The 17,042-nt window shown below is 38.3% G+C and overlaps 1 protein-coding gene across 1 annotated transcript; it reads left to right on the top strand.

The window, feature by feature from the left end:
* The first annotated feature begins 2,932 nt into the window (after positions 1 to 2,932).
* Positions 2,933 to 16,438, top strand: LOC105395162 (odorant receptor coreceptor). Its single transcript, XM_038118559.2, has 11 exons — positions 2,933 to 3,179; positions 3,258 to 3,357; positions 3,811 to 4,021; positions 6,568 to 6,704; positions 7,797 to 7,957; positions 8,469 to 8,655; positions 9,045 to 9,258; positions 9,498 to 9,597; positions 9,972 to 10,076; positions 11,105 to 11,260; positions 16,307 to 16,438. Exons 2-11 carry the CDS (start codon positions 3,258 to 3,260, stop codon positions 16,355 to 16,357), a joined length of 1,422 nt encoding a protein of 473 aa, XP_037974487.1. The 5' UTR covers positions 2,933 to 3,179; the 3' UTR covers positions 16,358 to 16,438.
* The last annotated feature ends 604 nt before the right edge of the window (positions 16,439 to 17,042 follow it).

Below are 17,042 nucleotides of genomic sequence, written 5' to 3' on the forward strand. Positions count from 1 at the left end.
TATGAAAACGTGAAGATTTTGATAAAATTATTTTTTTTAAATTTGTAATTTGGTAAGTATCAACATTTTGTAGGTGTAACTTTTTCGTCGCTCGCGAGTTATCTAATAAAATTATACGAGTCCTATGTTACATGGTGTTTTAAAAAGGGTATTCTAAGCCGAACTCTTGATAGTTGTCATCATCATCATCATCATCAGCCAATAATCATCCACTGCTGGATATAGGCCTCTCCCAAAGAGCGCCACAACACTCGGTCCTCGGCCTTCCTCATCCAACCACTACTGGCTACCCGCCTAAGGTCGTCAGTCCAGCGGGCAGGAGGGCGTCCCACGCTGCGTTTGCCTGTTCGTGGTTTCCACTCGAGAACTCGTCTACCCCAACGGTTATCGGTTATTCGGCAGATATGACTAGCTCACTGCCACGTCTGCTTGCATATTTTGACAGCGATGTCGGTAACCTTAGTCTTCTGACGGATAACCTCATATTATCTGATACAATCCATCAGAGAAACCCCAAGCATAGCTCTCTCCATAGCACGCTGAGCGACTTTAAATCGGTGGACCAGTCCTACCGTCAGTGTCCACGTCTCTGCACCATACGTCATCACTGGCAGGACGCACTGGTTGAAGACTTGTCTTCAGGCTCAGAGGAATGGCCGAGGAGAATATGTGACGAAGCTTCACCAAACCTCCCTTGATAGTTGTAGGGGTAATTAAGTATTGATAGGTATAGAATCCTTCACATAATATTAGAATTCCAATTTTGCAGCACTTTTTTAAATGATCGCGCGATAAGTTATGGCTGAAAAACCGGCATTTTAAAACTTTTTGTTTTATCTAAAAATGCCAGAGCAGGAAGGCTCAGATAAAAAAGCTATCCTACCTTATATGGCTATTAAAAAATATATAAATAAGCACCTATAAAAAATACGCATCAGCCATAACTCATCGCGCGGTTATTTAAAAGTGACGCGAAATTTGAATTTTACCTTCTATGTGAAGAATCCCAAACAACATAGGTACCGACCGAATGGCGTAGTGGTTAGTGACCCTGACTACTGAGCCGAAGGTCCCGGGTTCGATTCCCGGCTGGGGCAAATATTTGTTTAAACACGGGTATTTGTACTCGGGTCTTGGGTGTTGATATTTATATTTAGTATCTATCTATCTATGTATTTGTGTAGATATATCAGCTGTCCGACACCCATAACACAGGTTCTGCCTAGCTTGGGGTCGGATGGCCGTGTGTGAGATGTCCCCACATATTTATTTATTTATTTATTATTTACCTAATTATAAAAAATGCAGCGATACCGCAATGATTTGATTGTAATTTAGATATAATGCAAGTGTCTTAAGTTAGCACTTGTCTAAACTATTCTCGCTTGCTACGCTTCTCCTTAATTATTTTTTAATAATTAATTTTATTATTTCCCATGAACACACTTTTTAAATTTTTGCCTTCATAATACATATTTGGGTCCTTAGGCCCAAGTGGTCCAAGGCCCAGTGTAGTTGTATACGTTGAATAGTAACTTTTGCCGTAATACAGACTTTTTTAGTAAAAAAATTCATAACTTTGTACTTTTATTTGTAATATTTGTACAATAAAGAGTTAAATAAATAACCTAATTTTTTCAGTATTGAATTATTAAAAAATTGAGATAATTTGATCCAGAGGGCTTTTGAGGAGGAAAATTTGCATTGAGCATAATATGATAACTAGTTAAGTACCAACATAAAATAACTGCTATGAGTAAGTACCTCAAGGCAAGGCAAAACCACCTTTTTTGACTTGCCCATCACCTATTTTGAGGTCTGGATCCGCGCCTATTCCCCATACATACTGTAAGATAAATTGCGATAGGCCAAAATGGAATAGAACCACGAAACTCAATTATAATCATGAAACTACCATGACACACTCTGAAAAGTTTAAAATGGATTTTAACGTGCCAAGGCTAAATTGGCCGTTGCAATTTGTTACCTACCGAGTTTTAGTGAATACTTTAGGTAACCGTATTTACCTAATACTATGATTTGTATACCTATAGGCTTGTTATCTCTGAATTTCATTGGAAAATAATGTTATTAGAGCTCGCCTACTTTTTTATCTTGGTGCGTGGTCAATAAATAATCCTAATGAAACTTTTTTGAAGCTGATCCATAAATGGCAGAGATTTCAGTGAACACACATAGGTACATACGAGTGGAGAACCTCCACCAATTTTCGTAGTCGGATAAAGAGAGGATAGTAAGGTGCAAAAGCTTTAGCTAAAGAATAAATAGGTAGGTAGGTACGAAGTGCAAAATTGCTTTAACCTTAGAAATTGCCGATGTATATTATTAAAATCGATTTTTGCCAATCGATAATCCTTCACCATGAACATGAACAATAAAATATAAAGAGTACATCGATAATGTATTAAAAAACTTCTACCTTCCCTTATTGTACCTCTAAAATCAAAATAAACAATTCCAGACATACACAAAACACACACAGTATGCAGAAACATAACTTTAATTTAAATTATGTACAAGAAACTTCCTTACAGCCGATTTCAAAAAACAAACTAACAGCCTGAGTATGAAAACAGTTCGTAAACAAATCTTTTAATTGAATTGTAAACTTTGAATACGGGTACAGAAAGAAAACAAGCTACAGACAAAACAATGAAGAAGACAACGAAACCAGAACAAACAAAGCAAATATAGACATCACCATAGATTCACACGACATTGACCAAGTTGAAGAAGTCGTCCGATCGATTGAAAGTGAATGTGTGCAACTCTCAAAGTATTTAAGCAAGCAATCAATACAGGCTAATCCACTCACACATGAAAAAGGTAATGAATAATTAAATAGAAGGAATTGCCATCTGTTCACACGGGCCACACGTGGTGGATTCACACGGTGAAGGAATACCCCCTATTGGTCAACGTGACTTTGAAATTGAAACACGTCACTACCAATAGTTGTAATGAGAGAGTAACAAAAATCGATCACTCCCACGGACAGACGTGTAAATGCTACACGTCTCGGACTGAATATTATTAATAATATAAAAAAAGATTTAGATGACGATGAAGATGATGTGATGTAAATGTTGATCTTAGCTGTGGTAAAAAACAAATAACTAATTATTTCTCACGAAGTTTTGTAAAAAAACTCTGCAAAGGTATGCAAATTTGTTATTCCGACACAATGGATGAAGAGTTAAGATGGAACCTTTATATTAATGGACATATTGTTGCAGATGATGAACAAAGTGAAAGCCCAGGGCCTCGTGTCCGACTTGATGCCCAACATCAAGTTGATGCAGATGGCCGGGCATTTTCTATTCAACTATCACGAAGGTGCGTACTTCAGTTTCATCCACAGATTCCGTACAGCTCCATCCTATGACAAAGTCAAAGTCAATTACAACAACTGGAATAAGATGCATCCTTTATATAATTTACTTCGCTAGCTCAACGACCCGAAGTCAGATTTTGGCCTCCGATAGTAAATTACGCTAATCTACTCTGTTTTGTGCCAAATTTGACCAGTCGGACACTTCCAGCTCTTTCAAGTCTTTAGCAACTTCGTCCTTTTCAAGAACAGCATGAAACATTTCTAAATTTAACTGATAAAAAACCTTTTTATTTGAGTAACCAAAACGTTTGAATTTTTCATTATTTTCTACAATTTTCCTCTAAGTCTATCGCACTACCCTTCACTTTCTCCACAACGCCTGCTATTAGCATTAATTTCTCCTATGCAACAATTTTTATAACGAGCAATAAATAATTTAACAATAATCTCCACAGAAAATGGCGGCATGTCAATGCTCCTCCGCAAGATCTACGCCAGCGTGCACGCGTTCCTCATCGTGATCCACTACCTGTGCATGCTGCTCAACATGGCGCAGTACTCCGACGACGTCAACGAGCTCACCGCCAACACCATCACGGTGCTGTTCTTTGCCCACACCGTGATCAAGCTCTTGTACTTCGCCATCAATTCTAAGAGCTTTTACAGGTATTTTTTGGCTTCTACTCTATTCTACATATTTTGAGGGGGGTGAAGCTCCTGTACGTGTTTTTATCGAGTGGAAATTTTGTGCATATCCCCCTAATTTCAGCTCAGTCAGCCTGACTCCGTTGTAAATTGGAGCAGCAAGCCTAGGGGTTACAAAAGCTGAAATAGGCGCTGTATGACACTTTTAAAGGACGACCGAAAGGTACAATCTTGAGTAAACCATACGTAAAGGATGAACTGAGTTGGTTATTGTATACAGGGTGGCCCAAAGGAAAATGTTTGATTTCTTAGGTCAAGGGGTAGTCAAATCACCCCCATGTATGTTCAGCAATTTTTAGTAGTTTAGGAGTTATGATTTTTTTTCCTAATTTTCTACGAAAATCGACCTCAGTGGATTAATTATGTTTTATTATTTTTTTGGATAACTTTCTTAAAGTATTTTTTATTTTTACGTCATTCTCTTAAGTTGTTCTTTTAACCATAAAAGTTTCAGCTTCCTAGCTGTAATTTAAGTATAAGCAGTTATCGAGGAGAGACCTAAACAGGGATCAGTAAATTGTGGTAGTTATCTAGCCTGCTGGACTATCACGACTAGTAGTGTATTGGCAGCTCTTGGAAAAAAGAGTCTGCAAATTGACTAAACATATTTACCTACACTCTACTTAAATTATGTTCAAATAAATAACTAAGACCAGCTAAACTAAACTAAACACAACGTTGCGGAAAATTACTATTCGGTATCTATTTATTCCTAGAAAACGTAAACACCACATTTTCTATTACAAAACCGTGACGGTATAAGGGAAAATACATTTCCAACAAATTGTAATACAAGCGGCAAACAAAGGCGGTTTGATGGGAAAATAATTTCGCATTTGCCACTACTGGCAGCTTACTGATGAAATTTCTATAACGTTTTCGATCGGCAAAGAGATGGAAGAAGTAGTACATATTTATCTAATGATAGCCATGCATTTTGACCGCAAACGGCTGAAACGGATTGCCATTCGATTTTTTAATTACTTACAAGTAATGTAGCTAGTGTTCTTAGCTATATTTAATAAAAAACTGCTTAGCCGTTCAAATAATGTTATGCGATTTTTTGTGTTAAATGTCAAAGGTTATAGGTAATTAAAATACATAGCTATATAACCGAATATTAACATATTTTTATAATGTAAGCGCGTCTTTTAATATCGGAGTTATACAAATATAATCTCTATTTTTAAGTGCTGAGGACCTTTCCAGTGTGAATAATGCTGTATAGAATGGTGCAGCAGGTTAATTCTTTATTCATGAAATTTTATATGGAGATTAAGGCACTTGAGTCAACGACTTAACATAATAGTAATACAATCTCAAGAGAATAAAAAACGTACTGTTTAGGTAATGTTAGGTATACAATGTTTGGGTTTAGGTTTATAATATTACACTATTAATGAATAATATTATTATATGCTTAATATTATGATTTAACTTATGTATTAACCTTTAACCGACTGTGTATGAGTCAGCTAGTTTTTGGTCACAACCTTAAAATTGACAGGGCAAAGGAAAGAATCAAGTAGGTACTCAATCGACCTCAATAATTTGTTTAAAACTATTTGCTTACTAGCTGACGAAGCTGACTGAAGGAGTAAACTGATACAACTTTTATTAGTTTTTTAAATTAGTAAAAAATATATTACGACTCAACATACCTAAATAGTATTTTGTTGCTTTTAATAAATTTCATAAAAATAGTATTTTTTCACGAATTTCCTGATATTGTAGAATAAAAGCTGTTCCGCTTACACCTTTTCAGTTTGTTATGCCTCCCACTAATGCGACACCCGTTTATTATTTAAAGACAAAGGGCCCTTTTTAGGGTTCCGTAGCCAAAATGGCAAAAACGGAACCCTTATAGTTTCGTCATGTCCGTCTGTCCGTCTGTCCGTCTGTCCGTCTGTCACAGCCGATTTACTCGGAAACTATAAGTACTACAGTGATGAAATTTGATGGGAATATGTGTTGTATGAACCGCTACAAAAATATGACACTAAATAGTAAAAAAAAGAATTGGGGGTGGGGCCCCCCATACATGTAACTGAGGGATGAATTTTTTTTTTTCGATGTACATACCCGTGTGGGGTATCAATGGAAAGGTCTTTTAAAATGATATAAAGTTTTCTAAAAAACATTTTTCTTAAAGTGAACGGTTTTTGAGATATCAGCTCTCAAAGTCGTAAAAAGTATGTCCCCCCCCCTCTATTTTTATAACTACGGGGTATAAAATTCTAAAAAAAATAGAGGTGATGCATGCTAATTAACTCTTTCAACGATTTTTGGTTTGATCAAAGTATCTCTTATAGTTTTTGAGATAGGTTGATTTAACTGTAATTTTGCTGCTACGGAACCCTTTGTGCGCGAGCCCGACTCGCACTTGGCCGGTTTTTTTTGTAGTTTGCGAGTAGTTTTAAAAAATAACGTTTATAAACTTTAAAATTTGTACGCATATTTGACTTTGGACTTTTTTCTCTTTTTCTATTTCTTTATCTCTCCCCCAGAACCCTGGCAGTGTGGAACCAGTCGAACAGCCACCCGCTGTTCACGGAGTCGGACGCGCGCTACCACCAGCTCGCGCTCACCAAGATGAGGAGGCTCATGTACTTCATCTGCGCCGTCACCGTGCTGTCTGTTATCAGTAAGAATCATAGATTAACAACACATACAAAACAAAGCAAACTGTCAAACCGTTTTAAGTTCAACCTAATAACAACCATTGTCAATCAAGGAATAAAATCGCAAATAATCTAACATTCTAACCAAACAATGCAAAATTAAATCATAGAAGAGGGGCGTGGTTTTTAGTGTACTTATACCTTTTCTTTTCCCTTTATTTGTTGACGATTTTCCAAAATCCCTATTAAAATTAAACAAATTAAATCATCAGACAGAATAATAATATTATCTGGCATTATGCCCTCAGCTTCATCATATTCGCGTTTTTATTCCTGTCACAACAAATCTAGAAAAACTACCCAACCAGCAGCTTGAAGCTAACCGCGCGAAATTCAATTATTGAAAAGCCATAGAGAAAAGAAGCGAGATAAAAAGAAAATGTTAAAACCTCTTTCTCTGAAAACAGCCAGTCATGATTCGTATACAAATGTTGTGAATACCGTCCGTGCAAGTGCCAGCTGTTTTTTACAAACTTTTGTGAAATAAGAATTTTACGGTGCGCGACGTAAATGCACTGGTTTTTATAGTTTCGTGGAACTTTTTGATCCTGGAAATAAGTTGAAAGAGTTCACAGGTGCGTCTTTTTTGTAGCTGTGTTGAAATAAACGCAAGCGTGGGATGCTTTTATCCTGAGGTTGAAAGCTACGATGAATACTGAATACAAATTTCACGAAAAACTTTTAATGAAGTTGGACAATAGAGTTTGTGGAAATATGAAAATAAAACCTATGATCGGTTGCAACTGGGTTTTAACACAATAATATCATAAATATTTCACTTTTTGCATGTCCATGAAGAGGATATATATATTTGCTTTAAGTATATCCTAAAATCCTAAGGGATTACTATTTCATCCGTCAGCCAGTACATCTGTCTGTCAAGTCATGACTCATGACCCGTACTCAAGTACGTACGCCCATAAGAAGAAATAAAACTAATTTAGTTATAGTGCGCGTATACACTATAGTAACTTTATGGGTAGGTACGCCTACAAAGTTTCTCGTTATAATTAGAACTTTAACAAGTCAACTCAAAGACTCCCTGCACTCCACAGGCTGGGTGACCTTGACCTTCTTCGGCGAGTCGGTCCGCTTCATCCCGGACAAGGAGACCAACGAGACGCTCACGGAGCCCGCCCCCCGCCTGCCGCTGAAGGCCTGGTACCCCTTCGACGCCATGAGCGGCGGGATGTACATTGTCGCTTTCGCTTATCAGGTATTTTTGGCTGGTTTTCAAAGCTTCTTTCTGCCGTTGGGGTGATATGCATAAGAGCTAGAATACTGGAGCTGCCTTTTCAGTGATATACATACTAGACATACATACTGAAGCCATTACAAAATTATGTTAAATATCACATCAGGTCTCTATTCTATTTTTAAATTATATTCTCTGTGGAGATGTAAGTACCTGGCTCTCTCGAATAGAACTTTTGTGCACTACCATGGTCTCAACTGCTTTCATAAGCTTGGTGCATTTCCCACCACGCTGGTCCACTGCGGTTTACATATGCTTAATAAAGATATGTAGGTTACCTCACCATGTTTGCCTTCACCGTAAGCTATACCATCTATACTTTAATTGTAATTTAATTTCAAAGAACTCATTGGTACATGTCGTGATTCAAACCCGTATCTCTGGCGTGAGAAGCAAGCGCTTACCCGAATGAGGTGCTCTGGTCCCCAACATCCATAATTTTCCAAAACATCTCACCCAATCCTTCCCACAGGTATACTGGCTCCTCTTCGCCATGGCCATAGCGAACCTCATGGACGTGATGTTCTGCTCGTGGCTGTTGTTCGCGTGCGAGCAGCTGCAGCACCTGAAGGCCATCATGAAGCCGCTGATGGAGCTGAGCGCCTCGCTCGACACCTACCGCCCGAACACTGCCGAGTTGTTCCGCGCTAATTCTGCAGGTGAGGGTTTTGGTGCCAGGTGTTGTTTAGGTACAACTTAAAATATAATAATCTGTAGTTGTTTTAGTCTTATGGCACCCCAGAGAGTGTGTAACGCTCTCCACGTCCGCCTATCTTCTTTGTACTTATATGTATATTTTCGGCCTCGCTCCAGCTAAGTTCAGCGGCTCGAAGGTCGCTCTCAACGCTTCGGCGCCACGTTTGGACTGGGCGTTCACAATCTGAGTCATTCGTAGCTCCTCTTCGGATAGTAAAATTTATTACAATATGCCATCATTATTATTATTATGTGTGTATGTGTCTAAAAGCGTGTGGGGGCCAATTGTGAAAAACAAAATTATTACAAAAAATACTAACAAAACCACCCATCTCTCTCCACCATACCACAGACAAAGAAAAAGTCCCAGACCCGGTAGACATGGACATCCGAGGCATCTACTCCACGCAGCATGACTTCGGCATGACGCTGCGGGGCGCGGGGGGGAGGCTCCAGAACTTCGGGGGGCAGCAGGTCAACAACCCCAACGGCCTCACGCAGAAGCAGGAGATGCTGGCGCGGTCCGCCATCAAGTACTGGGTGGAGAGGCATAAGCACGTGGTCCGGTGAGTGAGAGGACTTACATTTAAGTTACGGTTTACATAATAGTATGTGTAGACATCTCATACACGGCCATCCAACCCCAAACTAGATCCAGCCTGGGACCTTCGGCATAGCAGTCAGGGTCACTAACCACTAGACCATTCGGTCGTATAGGGGGTACATGAGGTTTATAGGTCTTAGGGGTCTCCTCTAGTAACCTTGTTGCTGTCTTACTGATAATACGTTAACATTATGTTTTCAGATTAGTTGCATCTATCGGAGACACATACGGCACAGCCTTGCTATTCCACATGTTGGTGTCGACTATCACTTTAACTTTACTGGCGTATCAGGCAACCAAGGTATTTTATTTATTTCCGAGTCATGTATCCATATCAGTTAAAGTGCACATACATATTCTCACTGTTTATCTTGGCCCTGAAGGTGTCCCATGCTAAGAATGATTTATTTACATTCGCTGGGATATTGATATTATGGTACCTACTAAAAAAAATAGGTGACACTTTACCACTTCCATTTTTTATAGTAGACCACTTACCATCTGTGTCTGTTTCACACTTGAGAGCGTCAAAGTAAGCAGAGATTGACTATAGAATGCAGCTCATTGATTGGCTGAATTGTCATTGAGTTAGAATTACTGAAATTCATGGTTAGGTACGTAGATACTCAAATAAGAAATTGGTCATTTCCACAATTTTTTAATTAAATTTTCCAGATCGACGGATTGAATGTCTACGCTTTCAGCACCATCGGCTACCTGAGCTACACGCTCGGACAAGTGTTTCATTTCTGCATTTTCGGAAACCGACTTATTGAAGAGGTAAGCAAATGAAACCTTTTCCGTAAAAATCATAATAGCTTTCCCGTCAGCCTAGTACCTACTCTATGATACTAATACTTACTTAATTATTTTTAACATAATAATGAAGCACGTAAAACACAGTATAAGTAAAGCTCAGACGGCTCACACCTAATTTTTTGCTCTACCTTACAGAGTTTTATAAAGCAAGCGTTTTAGAAACTATAAACTTATTGCGAAATAGTTTTTCACATAAAAGTCGAACTATCGAGTCGGCTACAAAAAACCGCAGTCTATTTTTATGTAACTTTAAACATTTTACGAGTCCAACAGTTCCCACATAAAAGTGGGAAAGCATTTTTCCATCGATATTGCAATATTTGCTGGGGCGAAGCTCGTAAACTACAGAGCTATAGTGGAGTGCTCTAGCAGACATCGCTGTTTCGTTTACTGTTTATAATAAACCGTAAATGGTTGGCAATAAAATATTGCATTTTTATTCCAAGAATTTGCTTTCATAAGAATCATTAGGGCTGATGTCAACTCTTAACGACAAGCACTTTTTTAGTGTTTTATGTTTCCAATTTTTGATAAAAAATCAAAACGAAAATTAGTGTAGCCGTTTGGGAGCTACGCCTCCACATAAAGATACACAGACACGTTAAACTAATAAGACCCCTCTTTTTCGTCGACTTAAAAAAGAGCTCATGACCGGTACCCATGGTGCAGTATCGTTTACCTTATTCTAGTGGTGTATTATTTAACAACTTTGTCTTTACTTCGACGTTAACAAGCTAAGGGCGACTTGCACCTAAATCTTAAATCTAGATTTACCCCCTTATACTTTGTCGGAGAGGGACAAAACAGTTTTTTAGTTAAAACGTTCTGTAACTTCTCTATGAATAAGGGGGTAAGTGTCTAATCTCGATTTAAGAAACGTCAGTTCATATAAATTTATGGCATAAATCGAGATTTAAAGCTAGATCTACGTTTAAACCTTATGTGCAAGTCGCCCTAAAAGACATCACCTCACAGAAGCCTTATTCCAGAGCTCATCGGTGATGGAGGCGGCCTACTCCTGCCAGTGGTACGACGGCTCCGAGGAGGCCAAGACCTTCGTGCAGATCGTGTGCCAGCAGTGCCAGAAGGCCATGAGCATCTCGGGAGCCAAGTTCTTCACCGTGTCTCTGGATTTGTTCGCTTCGGTAAGCGCGTTTGTTGCTTAAGAGTAGGCAGCGCAATGAGACCAGGCCCTGTAGCAAGGGGCTCTATTAAGACGTGACAAAAGTTAACCGTAGCGCTCAGTCTTGAGGCTGCGCGATGTGAGTAAGCGCGATGCAAAACTCTTGTCACATCTTAACCCTTTAACTGATGATGGCAATATACGTGCCACCATCTTATAGGCCTGAGAATTCTAAAAGTTTATTCGATCTTGCTACTGGAAACGTCACTAATACATAGCTGAATGCACATCAGTTTTTTTTTTCTTCAATCAAATCAATTAGTAGTGCCAACATTAAAAAAAAAATGTCACTTGAAAAAAAATTGCCTCATTTTAAAAGTACAAAGTTTATTTAAAAATATCTCATCAATCCTGCAGATAAAAATGTGAGTAACCTTCTTTTTTTATATAAACATGTAGTATAGAAGACGATATGATCACTATTTATAAAAAAAATCGACATTTTTTATTCGAATTTCCATTTTTTTGTGGTGGCCATATATATGCCACTATCAACTTGTAGGTACCTACATGGTGGCAATATAATGTACACCGCCAGTCCAAACCCCGGCAAAGCTCCGCTCCCTCCCTGCTTCCTCCAGACAACGATCCACAATGAAGCGGAACAAAGTCCCACCAGATGATGCCACCGCCCATGAGCCGGAAGACATGCCCGGCACTCCAGATGGCACGACTTCCGAAGATGACCCGGAAGAACCGGACCCAGAACGATTCGGTGAGGGCACCCACAGGCGACGACGCTCCACCCAGCCAATTTATACCAAGCCATGATTTCTTCTTTAGTGGTTGGTGTATAATTTCTCGATGCTACTTGTACAGCGTATAAATTAGTTTGGTCCACAACAATGTCCAGCACGTCATCACCAAAGAACAAAGAAAAGCAGGTCAGAGGCCCCGCTCCGCCCGGAAGCCGCTCCGAAGACCGAACCCTCGGAGCACCAAAGCAGCCGAGATCCGGCCCCCGGGTCCACTCCTGCTCCCCCCAACCAGTCCCATCCTCACCCGAATCCGAGAAATCCGAAAGCTCACCCCCATCCAACCCATCCGGCATGCTAGAGGATGCAACCGGCTCCGCGCCACCCGGCACTCCCGAGCGGCCCCGACGCCGGGGAGACACCAGTGCAGACACCGAAGCACCCCGAGGTCCTGCAGCCGAAAGACCTCGACACAGAGCCTCCGGTGCCGATCCCGAAGCGCCCGGAAGTCCAGCAAGTGAAGGAGACCGCAAGCCGATGAGGACGGAAACGACAGCGCCGCCGAACCAAGCAGAACGCCACCACCTGCAAGCACCCTCACCAAACCAACCCGGGCAGAAACCCGTTCCGAATACGACTCCCCCAAACCATCCCCAGAAACCGCACCATCCGGAACACCAAACGCGTCCCCCAACTCATGGGCAACAGCATCATCCGACAAGACCCCACTCCGCCTCACTCCACTCATTGCAGATCACTATCCAAAAGAAACAAAGAAAAAACAAAACTCCACCAAAGTTCAAACCGGCAGTGTACATTATATTGCCACCATTTTTTTCATATAAAATATATATATTTTTTAATTTTTTTTTCGAATTTTAATAAAGCTTTACATATATAACCCATACCCAAAGTTTCATTTTTCTGCTACACTTGGATCCTTCTGCTGGTTAAAGGGTTAAATGGGCCCCGTACTAGCCCTTCTGGAGGAAGGCGTAAGAGAGCAAGAACGACGTGGCTTGATTGATTAGAAACAAAATATGAGAGAGTGCGGAGTGGATGAGGATGACAGAGAATAGGTTAAAATGGCGTTACACGACGCACAAAGCCGACCCTAAGGAAAAGGGTAGGAAGAAGAAGAACAAGGTAGGTAGCGCATTGCTGGACGTAGTGTTGGGGGCGCCTCTGCAATGCGTCGTTGGTTTTCAGCCACTTTCTAGTATATATTTTTGTTGCACATGGCCGTCAATATGAGCGTCATATTTATGAGCCTATCCCTAACTGCCGGTTTGTAAACGTGAATTAGGTACTTATTGAAACACCCAGATTTCTTTAATAGATTATTCATACACAAAATTGACTGTAAATGTGACTAAAGTTATATGAGATTGTTCAGCTCCGTCTGTTTTTGTTCTTCTTGAACGTCTAGTGGTAGAAAGCTTATATTATATAATCTATATCTAGGCTAATTATGTATTTTTTATAATGCAGTAATTACAACGTATACTTAAAATCACAGCATTTATTAATTAATCAAAGAACCTATCAATCTCTTTTACTGCGTTTTGGCAATTCGACTACATCGTCATCAGATGATATTAAATTCATTACTTCGTCAGAGTCACATCCTTCCTCATTTGTCCCACCATCCTCTGATGAACTATCTAAATTAATTGAATTGTTGTCCTCGGTACCATTACTATTAGTATCACTATCACTGAGATTCTTACTGCTACTACTACTACTATTACTTGTCGTTTCAAATCTTCCATCAGTTTTCGTCCATTCGGTTACAGTGTTGCTAGATGGAAGAGAATTGTTAAAGGCGCGTCTGACATATTTGTACCCTTCGGGGGAGATTTTAAATAGTTTCATACTAAATTCTTGGATAGCAGGGTTGGTTTTGAATGAGTCGTTCTCAGTGTTTCTCAGAGCCCAAAAAAGTTCAGCAGCTAATTTACAATTTGTTAACTTGTGAATATATTCCTTAGGGTTGTCTGTTACAATTTTCAGTCTTCTATTAGTCTCTTGAAGGTTTTTATATTTTTTGCGCATCGACCTCATTTGACTCTTGATTTTGCTGACGGTTTCTTTCATCTCGTCGTATTCCATCATCAATTCGTCTGTTGCCTTTTTATTTAAAGAAGTCACCTTGTCACGAGCTTCTTTTGTTGGTGATGAATCCTGAAAAAAAAACAATTCAAGTATAACTAAGTAGGTACTTAGTGAAGTCATAATAATATCACTTAAGGCTATTACTGTCGCCAGAATGTCTCATTGATAAAATTCCACCTTATCAGATCTATTTACCTCCTCAGTTTGGTTTGTTGCCGCTTTTACTACCGTAATGCCGGGTGTAATAATCTGAAAAAGAAATATTCAAGTAACTTTTTAGCAAACCTATAAAACGCCATCATTGATCTATAGTTATTTCTTACATAAATTATTTTTTAAACTTTACTTTATTTACAGTACATTACATTTGCATTAAGTACCTATGATAAGTAGACGCTTATTTTGTAATCTTCTAGTGAGCAAAATTAGGTGCAAAATAGGTATATTTTTTTTACTAAAAAATAAAATGCGAAATAAATTTATAGAGAACTAAATTTTCGTACATTTAATCTTCCTTTTTAAATTGAATAATTCTGGGGTTTAGTTTTCTTTAATTTCCTTAATTATTTAATTAATTTAGCACCACTTTTTTCTATGCTTATCAAATTTTTGTGTGTTGTTATATTTTTCATACTTACCGGTGGACTTCCATAAAGAAACTGAAACAAAAAAAAAAACATTAAAATCATTAAACACTCCACAAAAAAATATTTTTTTTACCTTTTTAAACAACATCAAAAAAAAAAAATTCTCTGTGTGTATTATTTTTGAGTAGAATATAGTTCAGCTATAAGAACTCACTTTGACACATTCTAATACCTACTTACCTGTATTTAATATCATCATCATCAGCCAATAATTATCCACTGCTGGACATAGGCCGCTCCTAAGAAGCGCCACAACACTCGCTCCTCGGACTTCCTCATCATGATGAAGGCTGTATTTAACAAATAATTAATTATATTTTCTATGATTACCTTTGAAGGAATGGCGTACTTCTTTATATGCGGAGCGCCTTCCTCATTGACCAAGAAATCGCTTTCGTCGAAATGTAAAGAACAGATTGCGTGTTGCGCTAAAGGGAACCAGTAGCGCTCTTTGCGGCCGTCCCGTATCAGCCTTATCCATTCAGCTCGGGCAGGGGGCGGTGGAAACCTGAGAAAAAAATATGAAAAAATAACATGGTTAAAAAAAATATGAAAAAATAACATGGTTAAAAAAATTACAAAAAAATAATCATTTTTTTATATTTCTTTATGATAAGGAATTTATGAGGTTAAAGCGACCAAAAATCTCTTCTTCCATATCCTTAAGCCATTTAAATCGATACATCGCCCATCAACCTGTATAAGTATCCGGTTGTAGATACTTATGAATTGTATATTATCTGAAGTATAACATCACATTTAAAAAATAAATAAATAAAACTGAATGAATAACTCATCAATCATTAAAATAATAATAATATAAGTAGGCAAAACTTTTGTGTATACCACTGGCAACACCTCCTCAATCTGCGTATGACGTTTGCTGTCTCTCATTATAACCTAAAACGTCTATTGACGATAACTAAAATTAGCGTACGAGAGTATCAAAAAGAACTTACCTGTAAAATGTAATGCCGACATCTTTACATGTTGAATTATTACTGCACGACATAACCGCGCACTCACAATACGGTTTAGACATTATTTTAGAATAACAAAAAATGTTTGTTTACAATCGCATTTTCGAGGCACACTGCCGTTGCCTGTCGACTGTGCCGGCTCGCTATTGGCCGGCTTACATGTGTGGGTGACACAGTCTATACAGAGATATCGCTGTGTGAGTTTATTGAGAGTGTTTTTGTACAGAGGTAGTGGATATGTGTGCGTGTGGATGTGCATGTGTATAGACGAGGAGGTAAGTGTGTGCGTTAGTCTGTTTCTGTAGTGAGCTGGTGTGTGTTGTCTGGTTGGTGTGTGTGTAGTGAAACGACAAGCGTGTGTTATCATTATCACTGTGTTTTAGTGTTACTAGAGAAAATACTTAACATAAACATAGTTGAAATTACTGCGATTTTGTTTAGTTTGATAATGTTGCTAATAGGTATCTAGGTACATGTCGTGTTTAATACGGCGATCCACGGCGTTTCGCAATATATCACTGCGTATTATTTTTATACTTACTTAAGCACATATTTTTACTATATTTTTCAGGTACTGGGTGCCGTTGTCACATACTTCATGGTGTTGGTGCAACTGAAATAATTTATTACTTCATCGTTTCTTAAGTTTCCTGAGGTTTTTATTGTGGATAATTTGTATTGTTAACTAACGAATTTGTTTATTGATAAAAGGTGTTTTTTATAGGTAGGTAAGTACCTACCTACTTACGAGTATATTTAAGAAAAAAAACTTTTATGTTAGACTTTGTTGTTGTTTATTTTTTTCATTTAAGTACTTATATTTTTTTCAGTGCTTATTAAAGTTTAATTCGTTCTTTCAAAATCCTAACTGTATTAAATAATTAGCTACCACTACTTATTTATTTATTTAACTCTTTATTGTACAAATATTATTTATTTTCTTCTTGATACAACGATTAAATAATCGGGCTAGTGAATTTAATTTTAATGTGTTTAGCTAGATTTAGATAGGTAAGTAGGTACACTGCCGGGCAATGAAAAAGTTCCACTCACAAAATGCCGACAACAAACGACCCCAATTTTTTCAAAGATTTAATTTAAAATTGGAACAAAATATTACAATATCCTGATACTCTATTAAATGTACTCCAATGTTGCAAAAGGCGTAGGTAATAAAGCTAGCCTTTTCCATTAAGAAGTATTTTCGTGTTTCTCTCAGCGGAACCTTTTCATTGCCCGTGAGTGTAGGCAGGTATTATGTTGTGTTTTGTAAACAAAACGGGAATAGTAAAATATCAAAGCGTAGC

This window comes from Plutella xylostella, chromosome 16 (assembly GCF_932276165.1).
Source record: "Plutella xylostella chromosome 16, ilPluXylo3.1, whole genome shotgun sequence".
NCBI lineage: Eukaryota > Metazoa > Arthropoda > Insecta > Lepidoptera > Plutellidae > Plutella > Plutella xylostella.

Coding starts and splice junctions, on each gene's coding strand:
- LOC105395162 (XM_038118559.2), top strand. CDS start 3,258: ATGATGAACAAAGTGAAAGCCCAGGGCCTCGTGTCCGACTTGATGCCC. Junction 6,705..7,796: donor CACCGTGCTGTCTGTTATCA/GTAAGAATCATA, acceptor TGCACTCCACAG/GCTGGGTGACCTTGACCTTC. Junction 11,261..16,306: donor CTCTGGATTTGTTCGCTTCG/GTAAGCGCGTTT, acceptor TATATTTTTCAG/GTACTGGGTGCCGTTGTCAC.